The sequence below is a fragment of the Dipodomys merriami genome, unplaced genomic scaffold, assembly GCF_024711535.1.
Source record: "Dipodomys merriami isolate MVZ:Mamm:240054 unplaced genomic scaffold, mDipMer1.0.p SCAF_16, whole genome shotgun sequence".
Lineage (NCBI taxonomy): Eukaryota > Metazoa > Chordata > Mammalia > Rodentia > Heteromyidae > Dipodomys > Dipodomys merriami.
The window spans coordinates 14659188-14679776 of NW_027202937.1; the positions used below are offsets into that span (position 1 = coordinate 14659188).

The 20589-nt window shown below is 37.0% G+C and overlaps 2 protein-coding genes across 2 annotated transcripts; both read right to left on the bottom strand.

Annotated features, from left to right (window-relative positions):
• Positions 1–213: 213 nt before the first annotated feature.
• LOC138827686 (putative vomeronasal receptor-like protein 4) lies at positions 214–1113 on the bottom strand. Its single transcript, XM_070023303.1, has one exon. The coding sequence runs from the start codon at positions 1111–1113 to the stop codon at positions 214–216; it is 900 nt and encodes a 299-aa protein (XP_069879404.1).
• Positions 1114–16056: 14943 nt separating this feature from the next.
• Positions 16057–16956, bottom strand: LOC138827687 (putative vomeronasal receptor-like protein 4). Its single transcript, XM_070023304.1, has one exon. It carries the CDS (start codon positions 16954–16956, stop codon positions 16057–16059), a length of 900 nt encoding a protein of 299 aa, XP_069879405.1.
• Positions 16957–20589: the final 3633 nt, after the last annotated feature.

The window sequence follows — 20589 nt, forward strand, 5'->3', positions numbered from 1 at the left end:
GTGGCTCAAGTGGTAGAGCACTAGCCTTCAGCTGAAGAGCTGAGGGACAGTGCCCAGGCCCAGAGTTCAGGCCCCATGACCGGACCCCCCCCCAAAAAAAACACAGGGACAGATGAATATTAATGTTCTGAAATATTAGAACAGCAGGTCAAACCAATTGCTCATTTTCATACTTTTAGTTATGAAGGAATGGATATATAATTTCTGTATTTCTCAGTGAGAACACCAGTATTTGGCAACACGAATATCTCTGATGACCAGAACAAAGGGGCTGAGACTAGCATAAGCAAGAACTAGAAATACTTTAATATATATTATTATGGAGTCAAAGGTTTCAACGGAACCTGTATAGAAAGAAAAAATGAAATCTGCCCAATAAAAGAAAAGGAAACAGGCCATAAGAACAAGGGTACTTAGAGTAGCTCTGATTTCTGGGCTGGAATTGTTTGCAGACCTGGAGCTATGAAGATAAAGGACTCTCTTGTGATGGTTATACAGATAGAAAGCCATGTACCCACTGCTGCAGCCCATGAGACTCTGAAAGATCACATCCCGGAGAGCCATGAGGGAGAGGAAAAGCCATCTAACTATTTGCATAGATGGTAGCATATGACAATACACAACATACATTCCAAGTCCAGATCCATTCGTGTTATTGACTGCTGTGATATAGTGGAGCAAGTTGGAGCTTATAACAGAATTTAAAATCCAAAAGAGGAGGAGATAGGGGAGAACTTGCCATGCAGTCGTAGGTTTGAGCTTTCTCCACTGAGTAGTCCTGGAACTGATGGTGATGGCCTGGATCATGCTGAGGAAACAGGTGGTGCAGATGGAAAGCCCTCGAGCCACTCTTTCCAGATAAAGCACAAGTTTACAACCCACATCACCTAGAAAATTTCTGACATAAAAAACAGTGGCTATCTCTCTTACCCCTGTGCTACAAATAATGATGACATTAGAAAAAGTCAAGTGGATGAGGATGAGGTCTATGGGCTTTTTGTCAGGACCTGTGAAAAAACTGTACACATGTCTCACACATACAAGGATGTTGCCCACAATTCCAGGTCCAGTAAGAGAAAGGAAGATTATCCTCTGAATGATGTTACTCCACATCCTCTCTGGACTTCGTGCTCAGCGCTGGGAAACACAGTTTGAAAAACACAAATGAGTGGAAGAACATATTTCAGGTGTCTTGATTTTTCTGTGCTTAGTGAAAAGAAGAGTTTCTGAAATATATGTATGTAAACACTTCTTTCCTAACAGCCTATGATATCATTGTTTGCTTTTCTTCATATTTCCTTGCTGTGTCAACTTGGGCATAAGTGTCATATGATTGCTACTACTTGCCTTTCCCAAACACCTTTCTTTATAGCCTTCATATCTAAAATTTATATAATAAATGTCTTTACTGACAAAAGCTAAACAAAGGCAATATCATTCACTGAATTCCTAATCCATTTCCTGAGCATTCTTGTAAAATAAATGCCTAATAAATAAGTTCTCTGGCTCTCGTGGGTTTTGTTGGTGCTCTACCCAGGTTAGTTTTACCATGCTGTACATATTTATTCCTCAAAGAATTACTCACAAAGGATTGTAATTGCTCTAGAAAATTTTGTCTAATCAAATGAAGCAGCTTTCCTGGAGAAGTCATATGCCCTTTTCAGTAGCCCTATGGGAAGATTTAGTGGTACGGCCTCCTTAAAAATAAGACTAAGAGAGATGGGAGAGCGGTTCAGTGGTAAAGCGCTTGCCTTCCATGCCAGAGATCCTGGGTTCGATTCCTCAGCTCCACATAAGCAAAAAGAAAAAAACGGGAAGAGGCACTGTGACTCAAGTGGTAGAGCGCTAGCCTTGAGCTGATGAGCTGAGGGATAGTGCCCAGGTCCAGAGTTCAGGACCCACGACCAGACCCCCCCCCAAAAAAAGGACTAAGAATGTTGTTTACCCAAACCTCTACATGGGCTAAAGGTCATTGAACCTGATTTTTCTCCTTATATACCTTGCTTTTATTCTTCATTTCTCCCTAGAGTTCTCTTCTAATAAAACACCAGACAAATATTCAGATACAGAAGCTCTTGTCCTATGGCCTTCAACCAAAGATACAACTTAACTGATTCTGTGTTTTAAACATTGTCAAATCAAGTGATTTTTCTCAATCAGAAAGTCTTTCCTCTGTAGGTCAGTTTCTCCTCATTTCTCACACTGTGATTTATATATCAACTTTATAAATCAAGCCCCTTTTTGTTCCTTCTCCTTTTATAAGCAAAATGACATTTTAGAACAAATAACCTAAAACTTCGCATGCCAAAAGTCACCGTATTTTTCTTCCACAGTTGGAAAATTCCTTCTTGTCATAGTTACTTCTAAATTAATTTAAACTCCCACAAAACAAATATGACATTGACATTTCGACATTTTGTCCACACGTCAATCTTTAGCCCAACCATCACATTTCACAGCTAACTGCCCCATATTCATCACAAATGAGCCTAAAATTTGATCTCATACACTTTTCCCAAGCTTACCAAACTATTTCCCTATGCATATGCTTCCATCCTAGCATCTAAGTTATCTAACATAGCACCTGCTATTAAATACTAAACACACTTCCTACTAAAGTTTAACATTAAATCAGAGTTGAGCTGATAAACCTGTCTGGAAGACATGTGAGGTGGTCTGTGTATTTTCATGAATATTCATCTGAATGGCCTATAGAAAATAATCTATTATGATTTCAGTTTTCTCTCATAGGCAAAAAGTTTCTATACTTTACACATCCAGATAATCCATGAATGGCATATGTTATCCTTAAAGAGACTTAGAAATCATGGTTACATTTCAGTAACCGTGTCTTCTACTGAGTTAGGACTGAACTTTTTTTCAGATAGACATCTCTTTGTTAAGATATCAATATATTTTGGAATAAAGATGTTGTTTTTCTTTTCCTGAATAGTGTTACATATGCGCTGGAAAAGCTATGCATCTACAACTCCTCTGAAGGCTGCTGGGGAAACATACTTATGTTTAATAATTAAACAAGATTGCATCTTTTTTTCCAAGTATGTAAGAATCAACCAAACACAGATTTTGTGAAACTAGTTAAGTCAGAGTTTTGTGCAACAAGTTGTGGTGAGGATGCACATATTCTAGATGATGGAGAGCTATCATTAAACTTGAGAAGTATGATGTTTGGGGTTCAATAGAAAGTTTCCCATTAGCCACTCTAGATTCCACACTCTGGATTTCCTTCCCATCTCATAAATGAATGACTTTTAAAAACAAAGGAGATGGCTTCTCAGATCCAATGCTTTCATCTACACACTAACTATGGTGCTTTGTACCTCCCAGATGTACTGTGCTGACTCAATGAACTGAAGTGTGTAGTGCTTGTAAGAGTGAGCAGCAAGTTATTAAATGATAATTTTCGTAAGCTAATTGTAGTGCTATTATGGATCCTCCTGCCTAATTCCCTGTAACTAGAGATTATATTATATATTGGATCCAGGAAAGGGAAAATACATATTAAATATTTTAGTAAATATAGAATATAATATCCTTAAGAGGCTGAACAACTCTATCAATAAGTAAAAAACTTAAATGTAAATGTCACCTGGTTGATAGAAAAAAAGCACAAATGTTATGGAGAGATTACATGGGATAAGTGCGTCCTCACACCCATGCTCCTACACCTCTGACTTATTTGAAAAGAACGTCTTCAGTGTAGTAAACACATTTGTGCACAAGGACTCCATCACAGACCAAATAACAGAGCTTCTGAATAGTGATCTAACATCAAATTCACTCCCTTTTGAATACCTTTACTAGGGCATGTATTACCTACTTATTAAAATTACAAGTTTATGTCATTCCACATGAATACATGCTGAACTTACTATTATTTTCTAAGTTCCACAATCTTATTCTATGCAGACATACCTAAGGAAAATACTAGGGTTACCAAATGCTATCAATTAGCCACAAAAGATCCTTTCATTAGTATTTATGATAGCTGTGTTACAAGAGAAGGAACACTACAATGTATAAATTTTCCCTAACACAGTTCTAAAAGCACAAATCTTTCTGTATGATTAGTTCTAATCTAATAATGTAGATTAAAATTTACAAAATTGTTTTTGGGAGCCCTATTATGAGAATAGGTGTAGTGAAAGACTAGTCTCAGGACTTGAAATTATAGACATGTGTGAAGCAGTAACAATGATTCTCCTCCCCCACATAAATGATAAAAGCCAGTTTGAAAGGAATAAGAGTAGCAGAGTAAAAATGAGATTTCTAGATCATTCTACTTGCTCTAGTTTCTGTGTCAGCCTTAGCTGGAGCTACTAGGATTGTTGTTAAACTATAAATATATGTATGTTTATGCTAATTGATGTGATTGTATTTTACACAGAGAATACCTGAACAAAGAGTACTTTGAAGCTTACATATTAAAAGGTGAATGAAACAAAAGTTCTAATATTTTTCTCACCCACTAACATGCCAACTTTGAGCCAAAGTTCACCTCTTTGAATTGGCATAAATGGCCTGGCAAACAATGGGTCACAGATCCTTAAACACTCATTGCTAAGACATCTTTCTCTAAGGAGAATGTTAAATATGAACATAGGATATAAGCTGTCTAATTAAAAGGAAAAGAAAACAAAGCATCAGAAGGGTCAGCATTCATCTCCGGTTGATGCTTGCAAAGAACTATGGAGCTCTGAAGGTAGAGAGCACAGAGTTCTAAGACTGTGCCATGTGGAGTAGAAATGCCCTGGCCTTAGCCATGATAACCTGAAACACGGCATCACATGGAATCATAAGAGTGAGAAAAATGCATTTCATGTTCTGACTTTCTGGTGGAAAATAGCAAAATTGTCACTTTTGCTAATTTTAGGTGCCTTTATGCTAGTTTTTTGTTGGAATGGATAAAGTCATGCTTATCAATGAATTGAGAATCCAAAAGAAGACTAGCATGGAAAAAATGTGCCATGGAGACACCAGCTTGATTCTCTCCCACTGGAAAGCTCTGGGACTGCTGGTGATGGTCTGGGCCACCATTAGGAGAATGCTGATACCAACTGAAAGGCCCTGGGCCATTCTGTCCACGTAAACAACACTCTGACAGCTTATGGCATCTAGTATTGGAAGCAGCATTAGTGTCTTTGTAAAAACCCAGTGGATGAAACGAAACTGCTTAGATTTCCTCTCTGTGGTTCCCACCAAACTGAGCATATTAATTACAACTGCAGAAAGGTTTATCCACAATATCAAGTCCAGTAATAAAAAAGTTTTTGCCTTAGCAATGTTCAAAGCCATTTTTGTCTTCATAGGTAGAAAAACTTAGATGCAGCAAATGCTGTTTTGAAGAAAAGCATCAGTAGTGATTGTATGTGTCTGTAAAAACAACACTTCATCCTATAGCTATTTCCTGGCTTATACGGGAAAACTCTCTCTGTCTCTCTCTCTGTCTCTCTCTCTCTCTCTTTGTGTGTGTGTGTATATATATATATATATATATACATACATATATATATAACATATATTTGTATATATATAAGTATTATCTAGTTCATATATTATCAAGTTTTTATTCAGTAACTCTGATATCTTTTTTATTTACTCTTGGTGGGTCATTGGTTGTGGTCTCGAATACCATCCTGCAAACTAATATTCAATAGTCTAAATTCTCTACCCAAATTTTCCTTTGTAACCAAGGACACAATTTGCTTAAAACCTAATACGTTGTATCTATATTCAATTTCAGCATGTTTAAGGTAAATGTGCCAATTTGAGGGACAGGATATTTTCCTCTTTTTTCTTATTTTACTCTGTCATGTTTCCAATATCTACTTCCAAAGGTCTGGGGTTCACGTTTAAACTGTCTGATTTCCTAACACCCTGCACAGAGACATATGTAGAATTCTGGCACTTCAACTTCTTTAATATTTCTTAATTTTTGCCACAGTTCAACTTCTATTCTGTCTCTTACATTTTTTTCAATTTTCCTTTCTCTACTTTTCATGAGTATAATTTCCATGTTTGGTTTTTGCTTCCATATTTTATAAGTCTTTTTTTGCCTAATCTTAATATTTACAGAGATAAATTTGAACCCCAAACTGATTCTGTGATTTAGTTACTTACAAATATTCTGTAGTACTTTGTAAGCCTCAATAGCAGGCCAAATGCCATAGCCTTTTCATTTAGGATTCAAAGTTAAAAGTGAGTCAACCAAAGACAAGCACCAAGTATCCATCTGAAAAAAAAAAATCAGACAATTGATTGTCTACAGCCGGGAATGATACCCTACAGATTGGAATGCTACCTAGGAGGTCTTTAGAGAAAGGTTTGATTTTGCATTGACTTATATCTGGGACCTGTGTCAGACTGCTGAATGGGTTTGAGACATGTTTATGTTTATCCAGGCTGTTAGAAGGGAGTGTGTGTTAATATGTTTTCATAAGATGTAGGAATCTGTGATAATAGCTTTAATAGTATAATTGTTCTGAAGGGAGATTGCTCATATAGTGGGCCATGGTAGTATTTTAGAGGTGTTGTATAACTCTGTGAGAAATGATTTTTTTAAAAAACAGTTAAAATTTTAGCCTGATTGCTTTGATTAAAAGTGACCTGATAGAAAATGAGGCCTCTTTGGTCTTTATCAGCTCAAGCTGATTTTCAGACTTGAAGACTGGATAAAATCTTAGTGGTCCAAATTCCTATCTCATCTACAAACTTAACCAAACTATGGAGAGTTTAAAAGAATAAAAGATCTCAGTACATACAGTCCACACATAGTATTTGCCTTTATTCTCTATACATGGAATGCAATTCTATAAGCAGTCCATTTTGACTCCCTATCACATATAAATGGGTTTTTTTATATTTCCCTCTCCTCTTTCTCTATCACATATAAGTGCATTTATTATATTTCTCTCCTTTTTCTCACTTGGAATTATGGATTGTAAGAACATAGACTTGTACGTGGGTTTGTATCAGCTGACTTTAGGAGCAGCAGCTATTGTCTCTGCTTCGTCCCCTAAATTTGAGTGACTAAGGAATTCCTGACAAGATGCATTGTACTCATAAGTGAGTACAAACCTCTTTGTATAGCTACTTAAAAATAATAAAAAAAATCTTAAACAGCAGTCTTAGATGCATTAAACAAAGCAGAACATAATCATAAATGTCTACCATGTAGTGACTTATGCCAAACTTCTATAAGAACAAAGGAATTGCTTAGTATGGCTGGAATTGTAAGTGGTTAGTATTTAGTCTGATATCAAGAGCTCTTAAAAATTATTTCACTTGCTGGACATGGTGCTGTGTGACGAGACTTCCAGCACACAGGAGGCTGAGACAGGAGGTTTGATAGTTGGAAGCCAGTCTGAGCTGCACAGTGAGTCCCTCTACCAACCAAACAAAAATATGAGTGTCCTTAAAATGTATAGAACTCATAATGAACTTAAAATAAGTTTGTGTACTGATATCTTTCTATAGAGTCCCAATATTTTCCATCAATTGCGTCACTGTTTTACAATGTCAAAATCTTTAGCAAAATAACAGAAATGAATCAAACATTAGATACATTTTATGGATTCTAACAATGCTGACAGTAATAATATTGGCAGGCAAAATTGGATGCTAAGAAAAACAGTTTTCCTAATAACTTATAAATCTCTCCTATCTTCACACTGGGGAAAACACAAAGTGAGAATCTTATAGAAAACCCACTGAAGAGTTTTTTTCCAGATCTTAAACCTCAGGTCAGAGATGTCCAAGCATTTCTAGAGGAATTTCTGTTGGAATAGTCCCTTCCATAGTCCATTCCACTTTCTTGCTCACAATTGGTTCCCTAGATATTAGAAAAAGGAAGTAGTATCTAAGATTCATAGGCCCTCTTATCGATTTTCTGCATTTCTGCATCTGTCAAAGACAGATTAACATTTCTACTCAAATGGCATCTGTGAATAGCAACAACAAAAAAGTCACATCTACCTACCTGAGCTGTGCTGTAGACAAGCTCTCAGTTAATCCTTTTGCTAACATGAGGCTTTTCATGTTATACTTATAGAACTCTTGATGCCCAAAATATATCATGAAGACTTCAGTTTTCATAGTTATCACCCTGCCAAGAAGAAGACAAACTCTGCAGAATCTCAGTCCCTAAAGTACAGCTCTCTCTCGGCAATTACTGTATTTGTTTGTTTCAGAAATTATCTCATAGGTAATTAAGGATTAATTAGTTTAATGCGAGTTTGTGATCTGAGTAAGTGAACCACAAAGCAAGTTTGTTAACTTCACTTGCCCAAAGTTGTAAATTGTAAACCAGCATATGGACATAGAATTAGACATGCTTTCATCAAAAGTTGTTTCAACCCCAAAAAAGCAATAATGATTGTCAGAGGGAAAGAGAGTTATAAATTGAAATAATTTATAGCACTAACACATCCAAGGAATTCTATTCAAAGAATTATACAGATTAAACACAGAACCTCTCAAAATTCCAATTGTGCTTTCCACAGAAAACAACCTATTAAATAAATATGGAAACACAAAAGACCAAACCAATTTTGAGAATTGAACTATTGAGTTATCACAGTACTTGACTATAAGACAAAAGGTACAGAAATTTTATTGGGGGTTGGGGGTGTGCGGTCATGGGGCCTGAACTCTGGGCCTGGGTGCTGTCCCTCAGCTCAAGGCTAGCGCTCTACCACTTGAGCCACAGCGCCACTTCCGGCTTTTTTCTCAGAAATTTTTTTAAAGCAGTGACGTTGGAGGAAAGAATTATACAAAATAACTTTGGAGAATGTAAAGGGGCCAGCACAGTCAAGTACTTGTAAAAGGCTACAATAATTAAAATATTATAGAACTGCTATACAGATTAATGGATCAGAACAAGTCCAGAAATGCTCTCAAGCATAAACAGTCAATTGATTTTACAAGACACCAAGAATACACAACGAAGAAAAACCAAGTATGTCTCTTTAGTAAGTGATGTTTCAAAATTGAGTGTTCACAGAGAGTGAAATTCGATCTTTATTGCAAACCACATAGGAAAATCAACTAAAATTGCTATAAATATTGAAGCATAAGACCTGAAACTGTAAAACTCCTAGAAAAACGGGAAGCACTCCTTGAAATTGTCCTGGGCAATAAGAATTTCGAAAACACTGAAGCAATAACTCTATAAACATACAGGTTTATATGTAAACAAAAAGCTTCTGTACAGCAAAGAAGCCAATCTATAATTGAAACTACGTGGCAGAAAACATTTATAAGTTATAGACCATGTAAGCACACACAGAAATACACATATTCATCCATGTGCAGACACACACACCACCATCACCACCACCACCAAAATAATACCCTAGTTCAATTTTAACCTAGAAACTTCTAGAGTTTCAGAGACCCATTTCATACCCCTTTGCAGTTGTGTTCCCTAGAAATTTCAATTCAAGGCAAACGGTTTGTTATCCCCAGTGTATTCCTTACTTGATAGATAACTTAGTCATAGAAAATGCAGCACCACTCCCTTCAATACCTCCTCTTTATTTTTCTAGCATATGTATTGGGTGGAGGGGAGTCTGGAGAATGTGAGCAAGCTGGCAGCAGTGGCTTTAGTAAACACCTGAAGGGGCTTGGAGTTCCTCCTACGATGACGTCCAATAGGCTTTCTACAACAAGAATCTTACTGTGGCATGAAAAAAAAAATCATCAGGAAAAACTTACCTTTAATAAAAAAGGTACAGAAATTTAAAAAAAAACCAGCGCCAAAGGAGAAAAGAATAAAGCAAAATAACTTAGGGGAAGGTAAGGTGGAGCACAGAAATGGTGGAACAAAGGGTGAACAAATGCGGCTTGATACTCATTAGACTCTGTGTTGAAAATGAACTACACAACTTGTGGGTGAAGGGGTTCAGAAGGGGAAAAAATGGGAGATAGGGAGAGACCAAGTGACCCTGTTCAAAAAGAAATGGACTCATTACTTGACTTATGTAATTGTAATCTCTCTGTACATCACATTCCCAATATAAACAAACCAACAAATAAAATCATCAGGAAGAGAAAAAAAGAAAATGCTTCTTAGCTACATAGCCAAGAGATGGCCATCCACCCACAAGGTCACTACTGGGAATCTTCTCCAACGTGCTTGAGTCAGTAGGAGTTCCACAGGAGCCCACAGGTTTTCTGGTCATTTTGGAAGGGAGTGTCTATCGCAATTTCAGCAAGCAGAGCATTGTCTTTACCTTCAGTACAAGTGGTACCAGTGCAGTGCACAGCTGAACCCAGACCATATTTGACATATGAAAGAGACATGTAGCCATGGATTTGGGGCATGCACCAGGAAATTTCTAGGCCCCTTTGTTCCAAGCAAAAGTTTTTGTGTGTTTTTGAAAGGCCATGCAATGAAGTCAACCAGAAATGGAGATTAAAACAAGTTGTTTGCAGTACTTACACAAAGTATATGTCATGGGGCTGAGTTTGAGCCTCGCATGGAGCATCCTTTTTGAATCCAAAACAGTATCCTTATTTGCAATAACTAGTATAGGTCTGAGACAAGGAGAAATGGTCAGATAAGTTGATATGAAGAAAAATGAACCCCAAGTTAAGGACTCAAGTTATTTTTCTTTCTTGCTATTGTGTCTAACATATTTATAAGATATTTCTTTGTTGGTTTGTATGTCCCTCCCCCAAGGTATAACCCCTGCCTTTCATTATATTTGATGTTGGTATAATTAGTGGAGGGGAAAGGCAAAAACAAATTGCTTAAATAGCGATACAGGTGGAACCATTGCAACAATGAGATGTACAAGTCGTTATGTCAAAAAACAAACTTTACAACTTTGGCTGGGCAGGGGCTGGGAGCCGGGGAGTGGGGGAAATGAGCAGGGATGTGAAGAGGAAAAAGGAGTAGGCAACAATGCTTGATAAGAAATGTACTCATTGCCTTGCCCATGTAATTGTAACCCCTCTGTATGGTATTTTCATAATAAAAAGTTAAAAAAAAAACAAATAAGAAAATACTCAACAAAATTAAATCTAACTCTGACACAACCTGATTTCTTTTGGAAGACACAAATTCTACTCTCTTCCTTTTATAATACTTTAGTATATAATAATACAGCAAGCAGATCATTAAACTTTATGAAACTTTATTTTACTCTATTCATAAATAGTTAATTTGATCTGTGTATTTAATTAATTGTAAGTAAGTCTTGAGCTACCAGCACTTATCAGCTCCATTGGAATTTGCCCAGTCTTTCATATGATCAAGAAAATTCTTACACATGGATGGATATTTTTAATACCTTCAAAATGTGAAAAAAACAAAAGGAATATGTCACGTGATGTTAATGTATTTTATTTTTATATAAGTCTTTTTATATAGCTTTAAAAAAAACGACAATACTGGAGCCATGCATAGTGGCTATAAGTTTCTTGGGTGGTTGAGCCAGAAGAGTCATCACTTTGAGGCCAGCCTGGGCAAGGTAGCAGCAAGATCTTGTCTCACAACTTAGAAAATCACCTTGACAATTAAAAAAACAAAAAGATGATGCCAGGTGTCTGTGGCTCACGCCTGTAATCCTAGCTACTCAGGAGGCTGAGATCTGAGGATTGTGGTTCAAAGCCAGCCTGAACAGGAAAGTCCAAGAGATGTATCTCCAATAAACTACTCAGAAACCCAGAAATGGTGCTGTGGCTCAAATGGTAGAGTGCTCACCTTGAGATGAAGAGCTGAGGAACAGCACCCAGGCCCAGAGTTCAAGCCCCACATTGACAAAAAAAAAAAAAAATGATGCTAAGTGAAATGAACTCTAAGGCATGGACACAAGAGGTTTCTCTTTGTTGTTGTTGTTGTTGTTTATGTACTATGTGTTTTCTTGTTTCTTTTGTGTGTTCTTCCCCCTATGGTTTATCTCTTGTTGTCACTGTATTTGATTTTGATACCCTGGGTATTATATATAGGTTTATCTGAATTAGGGAAAGGAAGGGTAACAACAAAATGGTGAGACAAGGGAGAACCAATGCAACTGTGATACTCACCACATACTATGTTGGAATTGATCTGTACAACTTAGGGGGGGATTGGGTGGAGAGAAAGAGAGAGAAAAATGAGGGAGGGGTAACGAATTCCACAAGAAATGTACTTATTACCTTCCTTATGTAACTGTAACCCCTCTGTATATCACCTTCACAATCAAATAAATGATATTTAAGAAAAAAAAGAAAGATAAAAAAGTTGAGAAAAACTAAAGGGTTGGAGAAATAGACCAAGTTGTAAGAACACTTGTCTTACATTTGCCTAACTTGAGTAGGCTATACATACATACAAACATATGTACATACATACATGTTTGTGTGTAGTTCACTGGAAATTGTATAATTGGTGAAATAGAACTTTTCACAAGGTCTTTCTCTCTGTGTGAGCATGCCAAACTTACCATCTCAGTGAATCAACAAACATTGGCTGAAAAGTGCATAACCAATGGTCAGTAATTCAAGAACATTTACAATTCGTAATCATTCCTTAATGATAGTGTTAAACATCAAGAAATGAAACAACCTGCCTAATAAAGCAAAGAAAGCAAAGCGTGAGAAGAATAATACTTGTGGTGAAACTTGGATCTCTGAGGGTAGAAAACACACTGGTGGTGCTTGTGGAAAAGAAATACCATGTAGCCACTGGCCACACCCGTGATTCCCTGAAAAATAGCAACCCTCAGAACCATGAGAATGAGAAAAATCCACTCAGACATCAGCTTAAACTACCTCCTTATGGAGTTTCTGGACTTATGGTGACGTCTGGACTTCTGAGAGAAGACTACTGAAAGTCCTTGGGCCACCCTTGCCATATAAACAAAAATCTTACAGCTTATATCATCTAAAAAGTATCCTAGGCTAAGAGCTCTTCTTGTCTTTGGCATTCCTTCGGAAAGAAGCATGATGATATTTGTAAAAGCCAAGTAGATGAGAATAAAGTGTATGGTTTTCTTCTTGGGCTTTCAAACCTACATATGTAATTCACAATTACAAAGATGTTTCCCACAATGTCAAGTGAGTTGTAAAGAGAAAGATCAGCCATTCCTTTGAAAAACTTCAGTGATTAGTCCTCTTACACAGAGAAACTCAGATCCAGTAAACATTATTACAATTAGTGATGATGATATATATCAGAAAACTATTTCATATTAAGCACAATTCCACAGAATAAAGGATAGTTACTAGTATGTGTAATGGTGCAGCTTTTAACTTTAGAATTTTTCTTTTCTCTCTGGCATTTCCTTCCTCCTTCCGTCCCTCTTTCCTTCCCTCCCTTCCTCATTTCTTTCCTCCTTACCTTCCCTTTTCCCTTCCTCCATCCTTCCCACCCTCTCTCCCTCTATTTCACTCTTCTCTCTTTTTTCTCTCTTTTGCTGTTCTCTGGGCTTGAACTCAGGGCCTAGGTTCTGTTCCTGAGCCTCTCTGTGCTCAAGGCTAGAGCTCTACCACTTGAGCCACAGCACCATTTCTGCTCTCTGGCATTTTCATGGCCATCTAAAGTAGTCTAAAATGTCTTCTGGATAACGATGTTAAAATATGAAGAATCTCACTCAAGTTTTTATAAAATTCACAATAGTATAACTGATCTACTTGCTTAAATCCTTACCCATTTAATTTACCTTGAATCTCAGTCTGGCTGAGTTGGATCCCAAAATATTCCAACCAACATTTCTCCATATATTTTCTAAAATTCTAATTTGATAATATACCCATCAAATATTTTCAAAAACCTTGCCTTATGCTTCATCTGTCTCTGTATTCCTCACAATCCACAAACACATGTTATAAAATTTGTATTGTTTTCATATCTAACATCTCACAAATTGAGTCATATTTTAATTTAATTTATACAATGTCTTAAAATGGTTTCTTATGGGAATTCCTGGTGAGAATTTTACTAGTTTATGAGTTACTGTAACTTGAGAATACTCGGTTAATTTCATTTTAGTATTATGTGTGTGCATGTACACACCCGCACACACATGCACACACACACACACACACACACACACATCCTTTGGATCCATTTTAAATTTTATTAGTATATATTAATTGTACAAAATAAAGAATTGTGTTATATTTCCTTACATGCATATAATGTACTTGGATTATATTCACCTCTCTATTATCTTCTTATTTCTTTCACCTCCTTCTTTTCTTTTTTCCAATTGCATCTCCATAGTCATCCCTTTTACTTTCATTAGTTGGTGTTTCATTGTGTTCTGCTTCCATAGCTCCAATAAATGAGAGAAACATGTAACCTGTCTTGGATAGACTCATTTATTTCAGTCAAAGTTACTATCTCCAGTTCCACCTAGTTGCCTTCTTTTTTGTAGGTAAGTAAAATTCCATTGTGTATGCATATTACACTTTCTTCATTCATTCATCTGCTAATGGACACCTACACAGGTTCCGTTGTTCAGTTATTGTGAGTTGTGACATGGTATACATGGGTGTGAAAATACCTCTACAGTAAACTGGCTTGAGTATTCACAGAAATGATAGGGCTAGGTCATACAGATTTTTGTCTTGAATTTATTGAGAAATTTCTATACTGATGTTAGTTTTTTTCTGTATTGAGGACAACAGTTAGGGCCATATATACCTTTGCATTGGACAAGAGAAAATGTAGTACAATCCCAGCATGTACCCAAGATCCCTCAACCATTGTAAGTCAATGTACCAAGTACATCTGAGCAAAAACTCAGATGTACTTGGTAGACCATGAAAAGACTGTGAGGGGTGGGAAAGTGGCTCACTGGTAGAACTCTTGCCTTGCATGCCTGAGACCCTGGGTTCGATTCCTCAGCACCACATAAGCAAAAAGAACAAAAGCCGGAAGTGGCGCTGTGGCTCAAGTGGAAGACTGCTAGCCTGGAGCTGAAGAGCTGAGGCCAGGCCCAGAGGTCAGTACCCATGACTGCCCCCACCCCAAAAAAAGACTGTGATCAGGAATGGAAGATTGGTGCTCCAGAGTTACAACTGGTTAACTCATGGCATTAATATAGCAGTAGTTATTAAGTTAAGCCTAATTGGTAGCATCTTTCTGAAACCTGAGTTTGCTTCTGTTAAAGGAAGACATATCTATTTGTGTTATCCTATATATTTGATGCTTATACTTCATGGTTTTCACTAGGCTTGTAACTGGCTCATGCTATTTTTTTCTTGTCAGTTTCCTTAGTACTTCCGGAACCACCAATGCCACGCAAGGGCCAGGTGAATCCCTTGTTGTGTAGAAAGTTAGAGTCTCTTACAGATCAGCATCAGTATGTCCTAAAAGTAGAACTCAGAAAAGGGATATTACCTGAAAATCTTCTTCATAAGCTTGCTCTTAAGGTCATTGTTCTTTGGGAGCCATAATATATACCTAGTAGTATCTCAGGTCAAAACTTGTGTGAGCTATAAGCAATGAAATCCATTTGAGGGTTCACAAAGGTGGAAAATAATTGGTTGTTTCTGTTTGGTGAAGAGCTTAAGCTCAAGAAATATGGCAACAGCTAGGAGCTGGTGGTCACGCCTGTAATTTTAGCTACTCAGGAGGCTGAGGTCTGAGGATGATGGCTCAAAGCCAGCCTGGGTAGGAAGGTCTGGGAGACTCTTATCTCCAATAAACTACTCAGAAAAAGCCAGAAGTGCCAGTGTGGTTCAAGTGGTAGTTAGAGCGCTAGTCTTGGGCAAAGAGGCTAAGGGACTACACTCAGGCCCTGAGTTCATGCTCCAGGCCCAGCAGCAACAACAACAAATCATGGCAACAGACTCAATTTCTAGTTTTTTCCCCATGAAAGCAAGAAACTGAGAGCTAAATCATAGGGATGACTGAAATGGGAGGCTGATAAGAATTTTTCCTGCTAAATTCTTGGAACAAATGAATCCATTTTAGATTGCTTAGGATGAGATCTATTCAAAATGAAAATAAATCTATTAAAATATGGCTAAAAATATGGCCAAACCAATTCCTCATTTTTATACTTTTAGTTATGGAGGAATGATATATAATTTCTGTATTTCTCAGTGAGAACACCAGTATTTGGCAACACGAATATCTCTGATGACCAGAACAAACGGGCTGAGGCTAGCATAAGCAAGAACTAGAAATACTTTAATATTTATTATGATGGAGTTAAAAGTTATGCCAGAACCTACATAGAAGGAAAAAATGAAATCTGCCCAATAAAAGACAAGGAAACAGGCCATAAGAACAAGGGTACTTAGAGTAGCTCTGATTTCTGGGCTGGAATTGTTTACAAACCTGGAGCTATGAAGATAAAGGACTCTTTTGTGATGATTATACAGATAGAAAGCCATGTACCCACTGCTGCAGCCCATGAGACTCTGAAAGATCACATCCCGGAGAGCCATGAGGGAGAGGAAAAGCCATCTAACTATTTGCATAGATGGTAGCATATGACAATATACAACATACATTCCAAGTCCAGATCCATTCGTGTTATTGACTGCTGTAATATAGTGGAGCAAGTTGGAGCTTATCAGAGAATTTAAAATCCAAAAGAGAAGGAGATAGGGGAGAACTTGCCATGCAGTCTCAGGTTTGAGCTTTCTCCACTGTGTGGTCCTGGAACTGATGGTGATGGCCTGGACCATGCTGAGGAAACAGGTAGTGCAGATGGAAAGCCCTCGAGCCACTCTTTCCAGATAAAGCACAAGTTTACAACCCACATCACCTAGAAAATTTCTGACATAAAAAACAGTGGCTATCTCTCTTACCCCTGTGCTACAAATAATGATGACATTAGAAAAAGCCAAGTGGATGAGGATGAGGTCTATAGGTTTTTTGTCAGGACTTGTGAAAAAAGTGTACACATGTTTCACACATACAAGGATGTTGCCCACAATTCCAGGTCCAGTAAGAGAAAGGAAGATTATCCTCTGAATGATGTTACTCCACATCCTCTCTGGACTTCGTGCTCAGCGCTGGGAAACACAGTTTGAAAAACACAAATGAGTGGAAGAACATATTTCAGGTGTCTTGATTTTTCCATGCTTAGTTTCTGAAATGAATGTAAACACTTCTTTCCTAACAGCCTATGATATCATTTTTGCTTTTTTTCATCTTTTCTTGCTTTGTCAACTTGGGCATAAATTTCATATAACTGCCACTACTTGCCTTTCCTAAACACTTTTCTTTATAACCTTCATATCTAAAATTTATATTATAATTGTCTTTACTAAAAAAAGGGCAATATCATTCACTGAATTCCTAATCCATTTCCTGAGCATGCAATTAAGTGCCTCCTTACTTGTAAAATAAATGCCTAATAAATAAGTTATCTGGCTCTCGTGGGTTTTGTTGGTGCTCCACCCATGTTAGTTTTACCATGCTATACATATTTATTCCTTAAAGAATTATTAAGCACAAAGGATTGTAATTGCTTTAGAAAATTTTATCTAATCAAATGAAGCAGCTTCCCTGGAGAAGTCATGTGCTCTTTTCCTCAGCCCTATGGGTAGACCTAGTGGTACGACCTCCTTAAAAGTACGACTAAGATTGTTTAATGTGAATTTCCAAACCTCTACATGTGTTGGAGGTCACTGAAGTTGATTCTTCTCCTTATATGCTTTTCTCCTTATTTTTCATTTCTCCCCAGAGTGCTCTTCTAATAAAACACCAGAAAAACATTCAGATACGGAGGCTCTTGTCCTATGAACATCAACCAAAGGTACAACTTAAGTGGTTCTGTGTTTTAAATGCTGTCAAATCAAGTGATTTTTCTCAATCAGAAAGTCCCTCCTCTGTAGGTCAATTTCTTTTTTTTTTTTATTGTGAAAATACTGTACAGAGGGGTTACAATTACATGGGCACGGTAATGAATGCATTTCTTATCAAGCATTGTTGCCTCCTCCTTTGTTTCCCCTTCCCATCCCTTCCCCTGTCGCCCCCCCTCACTCCTCCCTGCGCCAAAGTTGTAAAGTTCATTTTCAACATAACATCTTGTACATCTCATTGTTGGAATGAGTCCACCTGTATCTCTATTTAAACAATTTGTTTTTTCCCTTCCCCTCCAGAAATTATGCTAACATCAAATACAATGAAAACAAGGGTTATACCATGGGGGAGGGACATACAAAGCAACAAAGAAATATATTATAAATATGTTAAACACAATAGCAAGGAAGAAAAATCATTTGAGTCCTTAACTTGGGGTTCATTTTGCTTAACAACTTATCTGATCATTTCTGCTTGTCTCAGACCTAAACTAGTTATTGCAAATAAGGGAAATCATGGGACCTATGTTTCTTTGCACCTGGCTTACTTCACTTAATATAATTTTTTCCAAGTCTTTCGATTTCCTAACAAATAGGGCAATGTCATTCTTTCTAACGGAGACATAGAATTCCATTGTGTATATATATCACATTTTCTTGATCCATTCATCTACTGTGGGGCATCTGGGTTGTTTCCGTATCTTAGCTATGATAAATAATGCTGCAATAAACATAGTTGTGCTGGTGCCTTTAGTATGGTTATGTTTGTGATCATTTGGGTAAATACACAAAAGTGGGATTGCTGGATCATAGGGGAGTTCTATGTGAAGTCTTTGAGAAACCTCCATACTACTTTTGAAAGTGATTGAACAAGTTTACATTCCCACCAACAATGCAGTAAAGTTCCCTCCTGTCCACATCCCCTCGAGCAGCCTCTTCAGTGAATGGTACTGACAAAATTGGTTAATCATTTGTAGAAAACTAAAGCTAGATCCTTATATATCATCCTGCACCAAAATCACCTCCAAATGGATCAAAGACCTCGGAGTCAAAGCAGATACTCTGAAAACATTACAGGATGGAATAGAAGAAACCCTAAGTCTCCTTGGCATATGCCAAAATTTTCTTTAAAAAGACCCAGAAACACAACAAATCCAAAAAAGGTTGGACAAATGGGACTGCATGAAATTGCAAAGCTTCTGCATGACAAAGGACATAGCTAGCAAGATCAATAGAAAGCCCACAGATTGGGAGAAGATCTTTAGTAGCCATACAACAGACAAGGGTCTCAAATCTAAAATATACCTGGAACTCAAAAAATTAAATCCCCCAACAACAAATCCTTAAAGAAACAACTGCCCAATAAATAAGTGGACTAAAGACTTAAAGAGAAACTTCTCTGAAGAAGAAGAAGAAAGAAAGATGGTCAATAGACACCTGAAGAAATGCTCAACCTCCCTTAGCCATAAAAGAAATGCAAATCAAAACAATATTGAGATACCACCTCAACCCAGTTAGAATGGCTATAATCAAGAACTCTAATAACAACAGATACTGTAGGTCAATATCTTCTCATCATTCACACTGTGATTTATATATCAACTTTATAAATCAAGCCCCTTTTTATTTCTTCTCCTTTTATAAACAAAATGGCATTTTAGAACAAATAATCTAAAACTTCGCATTTTAGAACAAATAATCTAAAACTTCGCATGCCAAACGTCACCGTATTTTTCTTCCACAGTTGGAAAATTGCTTCTTGTCATAGTTACTTCCAAATTAATTTAAACTCCCACAAAACAAATATGACATTGACACTTAGAATATCATAATGCCCACAAGTCAATCTTTTGCCCAACCATCACACTTCACAGCTAACTGCCCCATATTCATCACAAATGAGCCTAAAATTTGATCTCATACACTTTTCCCAAGCTTACCAAACTAGTTTCCTATGCATATGCTTCCATCCTAGCATCTAAGTTATCTAACATAGCACCTGCTATTAAATACTAAACACACTTCTTACTAAAGTTTATCATTAAATCAGAGTTGAGCTGATAAACCTGTCTGGGAGACATGAGTTGGTCTGTGTGTTTTCATGAATATTCATCTAAATGCCTATAGAAAATAATCTTCTTTAGATGAAATATTTAGTCAGGATTTTAGTGTTTTCTCATAAGTAAAAAGGTGAGTTTCTATACTTACCCATCCAGATAATCCATGAATGACATAGGTTATCCATAAAGAGACTTAGAAATCATGGTTACATTTCAGTAACCGTGTCTTCTACTAAGTTAGGACTGAACTTTTTTTCAGATAGACATCACTTTGTTAAGATATCAATGTATTTTGGAATAAAGATGTTGTTTTTCTTTTCCTGAATAGTGTTACATATGGGCTGGAAAAGCTATGCATCTACAACTCCTCTGAAGGCTGCTGAGAAAAGATACATACGTTTAATAATTAAACAAGATTGCATCAGTTTTTTCCAAGCATGTAAGAATCAACCAAACACAGATTTTGTGAATCTAGTTAAGTCACAGTTTTGTGCAACAAGTTGTGGTGAAGATGCACATATTCTAGATGATGGAAGCTATCATTAAACTTGAGAAGTATGATGTTTGGGGTTCATTAGAAGGTTTCCAATTAGCCACTCTAGATTCCACACTCTGGATTTCCTTCCCATCTCATAAATGAATGACTTTTAAAAACAAAGGAGATGGCTTCTCAGATCCAATGTTCTCATCTACACACTAACTATGGTTCTTTGTACTACCCAGATGTATTATGCTGACTCAATGAACTGAAGCATCT

Coding starts and splice junctions, on each gene's coding strand:
- LOC138827686 (XM_070023303.1), bottom strand. CDS start 1,113: ATGTGGAGTAACATCATTCAGAGGATAATCTTCCTTTCTCTTACTGGA.
- LOC138827687 (XM_070023304.1), bottom strand. CDS start 16,956: ATGTGGAGTAACATCATTCAGAGGATAATCTTCCTTTCTCTTACTGGA.